Source organism: Pleurodeles waltl, chromosome 10, assembly GCF_031143425.1.
Source record: "Pleurodeles waltl isolate 20211129_DDA chromosome 10, aPleWal1.hap1.20221129, whole genome shotgun sequence".
NCBI classification, from domain to species: Eukaryota; Metazoa; Chordata; class Amphibia; order Caudata; family Salamandridae; genus Pleurodeles; species Pleurodeles waltl.
This window is the reverse complement of record NC_090449.1, coordinates 222,770,767-222,783,171: the sequence shown is the minus strand read 5'-3', so window position 1 is coordinate 222,783,171 and position 12,405 is coordinate 222,770,767. Positions and strand designations below refer to the sequence as shown.

Here is a 12,405-nt window from a genome sequence, read left to right as displayed (position 1 = left end):
TTAGGTCCGTTTTAGGGACTGCAGGGTAGTAGACAACGGACTTCCTACCCCTGGGATCACTACACTCCCTATATGACAACTCACTATGGGAAGTGGACATAACCCTGTCCCAGAGTTCCTAAATCTGCCAACAAGATGGCTGATTTATAAAAGCTGTGTCCACAACAGGCAGCGACCCTTAGGGGGGGTGGGAATCACCCGAGGAGTGGACACACCTACCTGAATACAAAATTTCCCACCTGTCCAGATGCCAAATGGGCCCTAGGGCAGGAGCAGGACGTCAGCAACTCCCCTTTCGAGTGTAACCAGATCTGCATACCAACTGCAGTGTGCTTCTTTGAAGTCCCCTTTCTTGGAATGCAGATTCACAGGTCATCCTGCTGGGTGGGGTGTGCAAGAACCTTTCAGAGCAGGCTTTGCCTCTGACCACTAAGGTTGTCAGATTCTTGTCTGATGGTGGCAGGCTGGCTCATACTAGTCAGTCCCAACAGGGGTAGTTGGTAGGTTTTCAGGGGCACCTCTAATGTGCCCTCTGGGTGCATGTACTAATAAATCCATCAATGAGGGTTTATTAATACAAGATGTTTGATAGCGACCTACCCAGCACCGGATGACTGCAGGGCAGGTAAAAGTGTACTGCTGGTGTTCCTTGTGACCTTATCTCCATAACACCCAACAACTGAAAGGGGAACCCTGAGAATTAACTGCAAAGACTCCTGGGCAGTAAAAGTTATTTACCCAAAGGAAATCCTTTACCGTGTAAAAATGCATTTAAGTGAACTTGCTACTTTTCCTCCTCTGGGTCCTGCTTGTCTTCTATCAAAGTTGGGAGACTTTAGGCCCTTGCTCCAACCACTGGACTGGTAGCCCTGCGACTCTTGCACTTGTCAACATTTGTTTACTCTTCCTACCGAGATCTTCATGCTCCAAGAAGCCCTGGCCTCCAGCACTCTGCAAACTGAAGATAAGCTTCTGTCCTGCAACTCCTGCAATATGAGACTTCTGTTTTGCTGGGCTGGTAAGGCCTCCTCGTGACTACCTGTGTCCGGCGCCTGTTAGTCACTCGTGGGGCCTCCCTCGACTTCTGTTGGCCTTCATGTGTGCTGAGGGCCAGCTCAGACTCCCCCTCCTGGGTAGAATGTCCTGGATCCTGCTGGTCCCACATAACTTTGCAAACTCCTCTTCTGCTCCTGTTTGCATTTGCCAATGCTTGTATTGACCTGGTTGGTAACTAACCCTCCTGCAATCCGGCGACCGTCAAGGGACAGCTCGTAGGTGACTCCTGGGATCTTTAGTGGTTCCTGGACCCTGCAGCTGGACTTCTTCCACCAACTTACAGGAACTTCATCTTCAGGAGGGTGGGCACGGCCACCAGCTCCACCTGGGCATCTCCTTGGGTGCTTGACTCTGTCCCCTAGCTTTGCAGGTCCTCCACATCTGGAATCAGTCCTTGAGTTCCACTGACCTGGTCCACGGGCAAGTCCCTTCTCCCCTCTGTATCCGGGTCCCTGGTGTAGGTACTCCTGTCTTCTTCTGGGTACCCTGGGATGGGGGCACTTTCCATCCATCCTCTTGCCTGCTGGTTTCCTTTGGGTATACTGGGAAGGGTCCTAAATTCCACCTACTCTCAAAACTACTCCCTGTGTTAGCCTATGGGACAACTGGGTGGGTAACTAACTTACTCCTAGTTGCTGGGGTCACCTACCATACGTAGCTCTGGTATTCCTAACTGGCCCCAGCCACTAGCTACCTCCCACACTTACCTTGGCTAGAGACCCATTTTCAAATTTAACTTTTTTAGTATATGGTTCGGCCCTCCCCTAGGGCCCTGGATATGTATATGGTATGTAAATGCTATATCTGATGTTTATTTTATGTGTATAATTGTATGTAATATCTCCAAAGGGAGACGTACCAAGACCGGTTTAGTAGTAGTGCTGTAATAAAGTATCCTTTATTTTTGCAACACTTGTGTGATTCTTTTTTGTGACTAAGTTATTGTCCGACTACTGTAGTACTGCAAGTGCTTTACATTCCCCCTGGATAAGGTTTAGCTGCTCGCCTCACCTACCCCTAGAGAGCTTCTGCTATGTGGACACCTATTCACTTATCACCAAGAGTTTCCTGAACTCAGTATAGGGTGCCCACCATAAACTGAGCCAGCCTCCTACAGACTGCAACAGTACTTAACTTTCTTTAAGTGTTTCTGGTGTTCAAACATTTAATAAAAATAACTATTTTTCTAAACGTTAGTCTTGGGTTTCTTCTTGAATGTGTATCACATTTATTGACTCAAATGCTTAGCACTACCCTCTAATAAGCCTAAACTTCTCGCCCACACTACCGCAAAAGAGAGCATCTTGGGATTTTTACTTTAACCCCTGTAAACCAATTGGTGTCACTTGAACTATCTGCACAGTTCCCCATTCCATTTGGCACCATACATAGATAGCCAGCTAACTACAATTACTGTCAGGTTTAAACTCTGGGACTTTTACCAGATGTAGGAAGTTGGCTCTGTATGTGCTATTTCAAAGTAAGGAATAGCATGCACAGAGTCCAAGGGTTCCCCTTAGGGGTAAGATAGTGGCAAAAAGAGAATACTAATGCTCTATTTTGTGGTAGTGTGGTCGAGCAGTAGGCTTATCCAAGGAGTAGTGTTAAGCATTTGTTGCACATACACACAGGCAATAAATGAGGAACACACACTCCGAGACAAATCTAGCCAAAAGGTTTTGTTATAGAAAAATATATTTTCTTAGTATATTTTAAGAACCACAGGTTCAAATTTTACATGTAATATCTCATTTGAAAGGCATTGCAGGTAAGTACTCTAGGAACTTTGAATCATTACTTTAGCATGTATACTTTTTACATAAAACACAATAAGCTGTTTTAAAAGTGGACACAGTGCAATTTTCACAGTTCCTGGGGGAGGTAAGTTTTTGTTAGTTTTGTCAGGTAAGTAAATCACTTACAAGTCTCAGGTTTGGGTCCAAGGTAGCCCACCGTTGGGGGTTCAGAGCCAATCCAAAGTTATCACACCAGCAGCTCAGGGCCGGTCAGGTGCAAAGGTCAAAGAGGTGCCCAAAACACATAGGCTTCAATGGAGAGAAGGGGGTGCCCCGGTTCCAGTCTGCCAGCAGGTAAGTACCCGCGTCTTCGGAGGGCAGACCAGGGGGGTTTTGTAGGGCACCGGGGGGGGGACACAAGTCAGCACAGAAAGTACACCCTCAGCAGCGCGGGGGCGGCCGGGTGCAGTGTGCAAACACGCGTCGGGTTCACAATGGTTTTCAATGAGAGATCAAGGGATCTCTTCAGTGTTGCAGGCAGGCAAGGGGGGGGGCTCCTCAGGGTAGCCACCACCTGGGCAAGGGAGAGGGCTTCCTGGGGGTCACTCCTGCACCGAAGTTCTGTTCCTTTAGGTGCTGGGGGCTGCGGGTGCAGGGTCTTTTCCAGCCGTCGGGAAATGGAGTTCAGACAGTCGCGGTCAGGGGGAGCCTGGGGATTCCCTCTGCCGGCGTCGCTGTGGGGGCTCAGAGGGGACAACTTTGGTTACTCACAGTCGTAGAGTCGCCGGAGGGTCCTCCCTGAGTTGTTTGTTCTCCACCAGTCGAGTCAGGGTCGCCGGGTGCAGTGTTGCAAGTCTCACGCTTCTTGCGGGGAGTTGCAGGGATCTTTAAATCTGCTCCTTGTAACAAAGTTGCAGTTCTTTTGGAGCAGTGCCGCTGTCCTCGGGAGTTTCTTGTCTTTTTCGAAGCAGGGCAGTCCTCAGAGGATTCAGAGTTCGCTGGTCCCTTGGAAAGCGTCGCTGTAGCAGGTTTCTTTGGAAGGCAGGAGACAGGCCGGTAAGTCTGGGGCCAAGGCAGTTGGTGTCTTCTGTTCTTCCTCTGCAGGGGTTTGTCAGCTCAGCAGTCCTTCTTCTTGTTAGTTGCAGGAATCTGTTTTCCTAGGTTCAGGGAAGCCCTTCAATACTAAATTTAAGGGCGTGTTTAGGTCTGGGGGGTTAGTAGCCAATGGCTACTAGCCCTGAGGGTGAGTACACCCTCTTTGTGCCTCCTCCCAAGGGGAGGGGGTCACATCCCTAATCCTATTGGGGGAATCCTCCATCTGCAAGATGGAGGATTTCTAAAAGTTAGAGTCACTTCAGCTCAGGACACCTTAGGGGCTGTCCTGACTGGCCAGTGACTCCTCCTTGTTGTTCTCTTTGTTTCCTCCAGCCTTGCCGCCAAAAGTGGGGGCCGTGGCAGGAGGGGGCGGGCAACTCCACTAAGCTGGAGTGTCCTGCGGTGCTGTGACAAAGGGGTGAGCCTTTGAGGCTCACCGCCAGGTGTTACAGCTCCTGCCTGGGGGAGGTGTTAGCATCTCCACCCAGTGCAGGCTTTGTTACTGGCCTCAGAGTGACAAAGGCACTCTCCCCATGGGGCCAGCCACATGTCTCTAGTGTGGCAGGCTGCTGGAACCAGTCAGCCTACACAGATAGTCGGTTAGGTTTCAGGGGGCACCTCTAAGGTGCCCTCTGGGGTGTATTTTACAATAAAATGTACACTGGCATCAGTGTGCATTTATTGTGCTGAGAAGTTTGATACCAAACTTCCCAGTTTTCAGTGTAGCCATTATGGTGCTGTGGAGTTCGTGTTTGACAGACTCCCAGACCATATACTCTTATGGCTACCCTGCACTTACAATGTCTAAGGTTTGTCTTAGACACTGTAGGGGCACAGTGCTCATGCACTGGTGCCCTTACCTATGGTATAGTGCACCCTGCCTTAGGGCTGTAAGGCCTGCTAGAGGGGTGTCTTACCTATACTGCATAGGCAGTGAGAGGCTGGCATGGAACCCTGAGGGGAGTGCCATGTCGACTTACTCATTTTGTTCTCACTAGCACACACAAGCTGGTAAGCAGTGTATCTGTGCTGAGTGAGGGGTCTCTAGGGTGGCATAAGGCATGCTGCAGCCCTTAGAGACCTTCCCTGACATCAGGGCCCTTGGTACCAGAGGTACCAGTTACAAGGGACTTATCTGGATGCCAGGGTGTGCCAATTGTGGAATCAAAAGTACAGGTTAGGGAAAGAACACTGGTGCTGGAGCCTGGTTAGCAGGCCTCAGCACATTTTCAATTCAAAACATAGCATCAGCAAAGGCAAAAAGTCAGGGGGTAACCATGCCAAGGAGGCATTTCCTTACACCAGACATACGGGGCTTGATCATATGGGTGCTAGTTTCCTCTCTTTGTTCAATGTTATGACCTTGCTTTGTCTCTAATGTAGGAGTGTAGATAAATAGTATTGACTACTCCATTTGCTAACATCCTCCTAAGTTATCACATTTCCACACTGTAGTGTGGAGGTTCACGGCTAATTGTAGGGGCTAGGATTCAAGAACAGACACATTTCTGTCATTCACTGGTTGTCTCAACTTCGAATTTAAACTCACAGTTTAGACTCTTAAGTTCCACAGTGCCTCCAGTGATTGACACCAGAACAATTTATTTCTGGCAAAAATTATATTCGCAATGTACAGTAGATGGTTATGTAGCATAACCTAGTTTTCTGCCAAAAGTTTCACTTGATCCAAGGAGTAAGCAAAGCAGTCTAATTATCCTCAAGGTGTACACTGGGGGACCTAGTAGGGTTACATTTTTCACTCTATGTTTCAACTGAGAGCTTCTTAGTGTTGTGAAACCCCTATGTCAGCAAATGCAAAGGGTGACCACCTCTGGGTCTTTAGCATAGTTATGGCACAATTGACATATTAACATGGGTTATGTGCTTGTGAGTTGAAATAAAGATCCACTTCTGCATTGGAGCATAGATGTTCTGGCATAACTGGACATACTTGAGTTTAGGTCACTTCCATATAGTCATGTAAACACAAACTGCTTCACTACAGAATCCACAGGTTATGTACTTTAAACAAATAAATAAATAAGCAAGGGCTCTAATCAGTTATCCTGAAGGAAGCAGTAGTCTACCTTTTCTCATAAAGTAATTGTCTGCTGGTCCCCAAAGGGACTTCATCTCCAATCATTTGAGTCCCCGCTACTTGCTCAAACGTGGCTCCTTTTGTAAGCTCTTCCAGCCAAGATACTTCTGCCATAATAACCATCTTTTATCACAGTTCTGATCAGGCAACTGATTGTATCTCAAGAGAACTCACATCACCTTCACAGAAGATTAATCATTGCTTAAATATTGTTTCCAGAATTCTGCTAATAAAAACTCCACAATCTCCCAGCAGATCCTTTCTTGACAGACCTTTCCCAAATTGTACCTGGAAAACCTTTACGTCCGTGTCTCTGCAGGTACACAGTACCACTGAAAAAGCTCATAAATGGCAGGTATATTAGCTGCTAGCCTTCATTCATGTAAATCTTCAGATGTTACTCACCTGAGGACAGTATTTGAAAGTATCTACTAGCCATATAAAAATAAAGCACTTAAAATGACAACAAACATAGATCCACTGAAAAACACAAAGGTTACAGGGACGTTATAGGCTCACATTTCACAAGTACAAAACCTGTGAAATTCAGCAGTTATAGTTCTCACCCAACGATAACTTACGACCCGTAATCCACTGCTTATGAACTCACATATTACATCACTCATGACATTGTCAGTGACATCATCCAGTGAGTGTAAGTGATTGTATCGATGTATGAGTGGGTGTGTGAGTGGTGGCGTGGGTGGTGGTGTGGGTGAGTGAGTAGTTGGGTCATTTGCTGTATGAGAGAGTGAGTGGATGTGTAAGCAGCTGTGTCAGCAAGTGACCATGCGAGTGGCTGCATTTGCTTGAGTGAATGGTTTGCGAGTGACTGTACAATTGAGTGAGTCAGTGTGTGTGTGTGAGTGCTTTTATGAGTCAGTGATTTGGTGTCACTGTATTGGGAAGCTGGTGAGTCAGTGATTTATGGGTGAATGAGTGGCTGTATGACAGCTGTATGTATGTGAGTGGCTGTGTCAATGACTGTATGGGACCGTGAGTGGGTGTTTAAGTAGGTGTGTGAGTTGGTATGTGAGTGGCTGCATAGATGAGTGAATGGGTATGTAAGTGCCTGTAGAGGTGAGTGAGTGGTTGTATGGGTAAGTGAATGGTAGTGTAAGTGACTATCAGTGAGTGAGTGGTTGTCTAGGACGCTGTCTGACTGAAGGTGTGGGAGTGGTTGTATGTGTGCAGGAGTGGGTGTGAGAGTAGCAGTGTTGGTTTGTAAGTCTGTAAGTGAGTGGTTGCATGGGTGTATAACTGGATGTGAGAGTGGGTATATGGGTGTGTGAGTAACTGAGTGTCTGAATAGCTGACAGTAATGAATGGGTACTTGAGTTGTTTTTGTGTGGCTGTGTGAGTAAATAAGTGGGTGTGTCTCAGTATTTTTAAGGGTCTGTGAATGAGTATGTGTAGCTGTGTGTGGATGTATGAGAGTTTATATGGGGGTATGAGTGGGTGAGTGGTTCTGTGGATGATGTCATTAGTGTTGTCATCTGCGATGTCACCAGTGATGGCCCTGATCATGTCATGAGTTAAGATGTGAGGTCATAAGCAGTGCATTATGGGGGTGCAAGTTATAGATAGCTGAGATAACAAATTTCACTGATTTTGCATGAGTGAAATGCAAGCTCAACTGTAACGTCCCTGTAACCTTTGTTTTTTTTTTTTTTTCAGTGAATTCCTGGGTTTTAAAAAAATCTATTTCCTAACTATAATGTCCCTGTAACGTTTGTTTTTTTCAGTGATTTTCTGTTTTTGTAAAATGTATTTCCTAGTTATAACATCATTCTAACCTTTGGTTTTTCAATTAATTTTATTTTTTAAAAAAAACATTTATCTCATAAGTGTAACCTTTGTTCTTTTGTGAATCTGTATGTTTAACAGTATTTTCTAGCTAAAATGCACTGTAAGCTTTGGTTTTGAGTGATTTTGTATGGTTTACATTTTCTTTCAATAACTGTCTGGTTTTACATTTCCCCATTATTACCTATTAATATTATCGTTATTTTAATTAAACTTGTTTTATGGCTCCGCGGATCTGGATCCGCAGTGCTGAAAAGGTAGAGGGCCTTGCCCATTCTTTCTGATCAATTGATCATAATGGAACCGCCGATCTTGCGATACGGTTAGTTTTACTATATAGAGATATGTCTTTTTTAAATTGGAATCAGCGTCCACCTATACCTTAGTAAATATGATTTGTTCTAAAGTCATTTTATATTTAAATACATGATAATAGGTGGTGTCTGGATCCGCAAATTCATGAAGGAAGCCCCAAATCCACTTGATGATGAAAGATGTTTTCCTTAACAGTTACAGCTACACCCTACAGTGTTCATTCTGCTTTAAACTCTTAGGAGAGAGCAGTCCTGTATAGAGGAGCTCTGATTTGGATGTTTTGAAATCTAAACTTTCTTGAAGAATGGCTTCAACCTCTATCAGCAGTACAGAAAGAAGATTCCCAGCATGGAGGTGGAGGAAGCTGCATCTCCTCCAAAGAAAGAAAGTGAGGTGTGGAGATATTTCACTATCACTACTGTTGAGAAAAAAGTGACAGCAAGATATGTCACCTGTACCACCTGCGGGAGACAACTTTCATGTGGGACTACCAACACGTATTCACATTGAACAAGTTCCATGCGGAAGCATATCAATACAATCCATGAAAGATACTACATTAGAATCCTGCATGAGCGAGAAATTGCATCGGCTTCAACAAGTGTTGAGGGGTAGTCTCCAGAAACAACTACTGTCCCATCTATTTCTCCATACCTGGCAAGAACAATAACATACTGTTCTAAATGCAATATTTTGCTGGCTGCAAAGGTTTCATCTGTGCCTGATTTTTTTTCATGCTAGTGGCAATCACTGTTGCTACCTTTTCTTTTTCTATTTTCACTTAGTTTTGAATTTTTTTTTAAGATGAAGCATGTTGCTTCTTAGCTTTGTTGTTCGCTCTTTCGTTTCAGAGCTAGTTTTATTTTTAAAAAAAAAAAACTCCAAAAATTGGAAACAAGGTTCTTGTTAGAACCACTCCACAGAACAGCTGTGAGTTTTGTTTTCCTATAAATATATATGTGCACCTGTATATTATACTCTCTGTGTATGTGCCTATGAGTGTGATTATGAATAACTGCATGGGTGTGTTAAGACGTAGATGAGAGCGTACCTGAGTGTATCAGTGTATGTATCAGTGTGAACCTGGTTATGTTAGTGCATGCATCGGTGTGTGTGCCACTGAATGCATCAGTGTATGCTTGTGTGTGTTAGTGCATGCGTAAGTGTGTGTTTTGGTGTACCAGTACAGAGGTATAAGTGTGTCCTACATGTATAACTATCCTTTTATTGAACTAAATATGTTCTTTATAAGTCTTGTTTCCAGACGTTTTTCTTCTTTTGACAGTATACCCTTCAAAAAACTTCCATTTTGCTTATCAGATGCTTGGTGCATGTTTCTAATCAGTTCCTTGTATTGGAAATGTAACCAAATGTTTACTATTCCAATGATTCCTAAAGAACTACGAGTTTCTTCATATCATAGAATCTTAAGTATAGATTGTCCTATCACAAGAATAAGCTGTAGTAAATCACCGAAAACAATTACATGCTTTACTCCAAAGAGCACATCATGGTCAGTCTTTAATATCTGTTGCATTCTCAAAAGCACAAAGGCAAGCATTAAGTTTGAGACCATGCTCTTCGCATCAATAATTAAAAGCTTTAGTGTGAGAATAGCTGTTTGGGTGTGAGAGGGAGTGTCAGAATGCGTCTCTGGGTTGTCTGTTAGTGTGAGAGTATTCATGAAGGTCTCTGTCCGGGTGTTAGTGGGAGTGTGACAGTGTTTGCCTGGATGTGAAGGTGAGTATGAGAGTGTCTCTCTAGGTGTGGGAGTGTCTCTTAGTCAGAGTGAGAGGCTCTGTGTAGATGTGACGGTGGATAAAATAGCATCTCTGTAGGTGTGAGAGTGGGTGTGACAGTGCCTGCCTGCATGTCAGACTGGGTGTGAGAATGTCTCTGTGTGAAATACTGAATGTGAGAGTGTGTCTGTTAGAAGTTAGTATGTTTTAAAAAAATAAAAAAAAAAAAGAAAAAAAAAGTTTTTTTACGTTTCCCGAGCTCCTCGCATCCACCCACAGATTCACGCTGGGGGTAGCGCTGAGCCCAGTGGCTGGATCCGTGGATCTTGCAAAGAATCATAACAATTTTTTAAAAATAAATCTGCATTTCAAAGCCATTATGTGTCCAATCGCCACAACTATATCACCCCCCCCCATGGGATCAGGGAACCTGACCCTATCAACTCAATTGCCCCTTACATTCCAGCTCCGGGGACAGTTTACAGCAAAAGAAAATGGCGGCTGCAACATTTCTCAGGTAGCGGGCAGCCAATCAGATTCTTCCTGCATTGCGTGGATCTGAGGTTCCACCCTATATATTTATATTTTGTGGCCTTAAATTTCCCCTAAACTACAGAACACATTTTCACCAAATCGTGACCTGCGTAACAGAATCTACCTTTGTGCCAAATCTGGTGTAATTTCGTTCAGTGGTTCCGGCTGTAGGCGTGTCTAAAGGTCCTATGGAAAAATGAATGGGGAAAACGCATTTTGGAACCCCCCCCTTTTTTACCCAGCACCCCAATTGACAGATCACCCCAAAACGTACAAGACAGAAGCTTAGCAAAGTACAAGTTTTGAAAATGTCATGAAGATTCGTCAAGCAGAACCAACATTATTAGCAAAACAAGAAACCTTCTACAGAAACAAGGTCCTTTAATCTGGTCTCCAAGTTGAATAAGCATCTCTAAACAAACAATTACTAGTAGCCCTAATTTACAACTGTTTACTGGGGAAAGCAAGATAAACTCCCAGGTAACATTTGGAAACAGTTGTGCAGGCCGCAGTTCCATCATAGCTGTAATGCAAAAAATGTACACATTTTCTCAAGTCCTCACTTCTTTAAAAGCCTTCATATAACAGCTCCCGATCTGGTAGGGGACATCTAGTTTTGTCACAACTCTTTTTCCAACTCATTTAATTGGTTGTCATTTTTTTTTTCATTAGACACTGGACACCTGTAACACTGTAAGTTGCAGACTATTTAACTGTATGAGAGAGAAATAAATACAGAATCGTGCTATTTTCACTGTGTCCCAGCTGCAGCAGTCCAAATCATTTCCGACTCTTAGTTATTTAAAAACAAAACACAAAAAACACAAGAAAAACATACCACGGGAGCTTGTCCTAATTTGTGTTTAGATCTTTAGGATTCGTCTTTTGATAGAGTGCTTTAATTAAGGCAAGGCCCACACATTGTTCACACAGGATACAAGTCAAGACCAAAAAGAAAAGCAGTTAAGGAATGTAATAGTCAGATTTGTAGCAGCATTACAACCAACAGTGTTTAAGGGTAAACAGTAAATAAGATATTTATTACCTCAATAGTGGAACTGTGCCCTCATGTGTCTGAAGCAGACTGTGAACCTGTGCAGCAAATGTCTTCAGAGACAAATTCACAAACGGGATAACATAGGTATCGGGGTCGAATTCATGTTCACTACAAATGAAAGTAAAATGACCAACTAAGTGAACAACAACAATTAATATGAAGATTTCCTACAAGCAGTTTTCTTACTTTTACAGATAGTTTTTATTACCTTAAGCGCAGGCACATTCAGTACTATGTATGGTGTGTAAAATAAGAAAAATGTTAACTTTTATGTACTCTTCGGTTGAAAGTTCCCTCAGTTTTAAGTTCACAGGTTTTCCACCCTCTGCACATCTAAGGTAGATTGCCTGAAAAGTATAAATACTGTTTTTCCATCTTTCTCGTACTTTTAAAATTGACTAGACTGATGTGCACAGTGTGTGGGGGCCAGCTGTGGGACTACGAAGCCCAGAAGCCCTTGCAGTCGGCAGGGGGAGGAGCCAAGCATCACGTGATAAAGCACAGGAAGGAAGGCCGCAGCGCAGGACACGCAGTGTGTGGGGGCCTGCTGTGGGACTACGAAGAACGGAAGCCCTTGCAGTCAGCAGGGGGAGGAGCCAAGCATCACGTGATAAAGCGCAGGAAGGAAGGCCGCAGCGCAGGACGCGCACAGTGTGTGGGGGCCAGCTGTGGGACTACAAAGAACGGAAGACGTTGCAGTCGGCAGGGGAGGAACCAAGCATCACGCTATAAAGTGCGGAAAGGAAGACCGCAGCGCTGGACGTGCCCGGGCAAAGCCCAGGCCAAGGGCTGCCCCATCCACACCCCTCAGAGCCTGGGCTGGGCCACCCCTCTAACATCGGCAGACAAAAATAAAAGGTAAAGTGGAGTTCACTGGCTTATTTTAACATAGGGCTGCCTCAATTCTTATCTTTATATATGTGTACAAACATGTTTTGTTAACCCTGACAGTACCCAGATAGATATTGC

The 12,405-nt window shown here is 44.4% G+C and overlaps 1 protein-coding gene across 8 annotated transcripts in view; it reads right to left on the bottom strand.

The window, feature by feature from the left end:
• The window catches only part of MARF1 (meiosis regulator and mRNA stability factor 1), a 586,552-nt gene that overhangs the window by 262,620 nt on the left and 311,527 nt on the right, over positions 1–12,405 (bottom strand). For all 8 annotated transcript variants that reach the window (XM_069210203.1, XM_069210208.1, XM_069210202.1 and 5 more), the window contains exon 15: positions 11,425–11,544. In XM_069210203.1, coding sequence (XP_069066304.1) covers positions 11,425–11,544 — 120 coding nt within the window. The remainder of the gene's footprint in view (positions 1–11,424; positions 11,545–12,405) is intronic.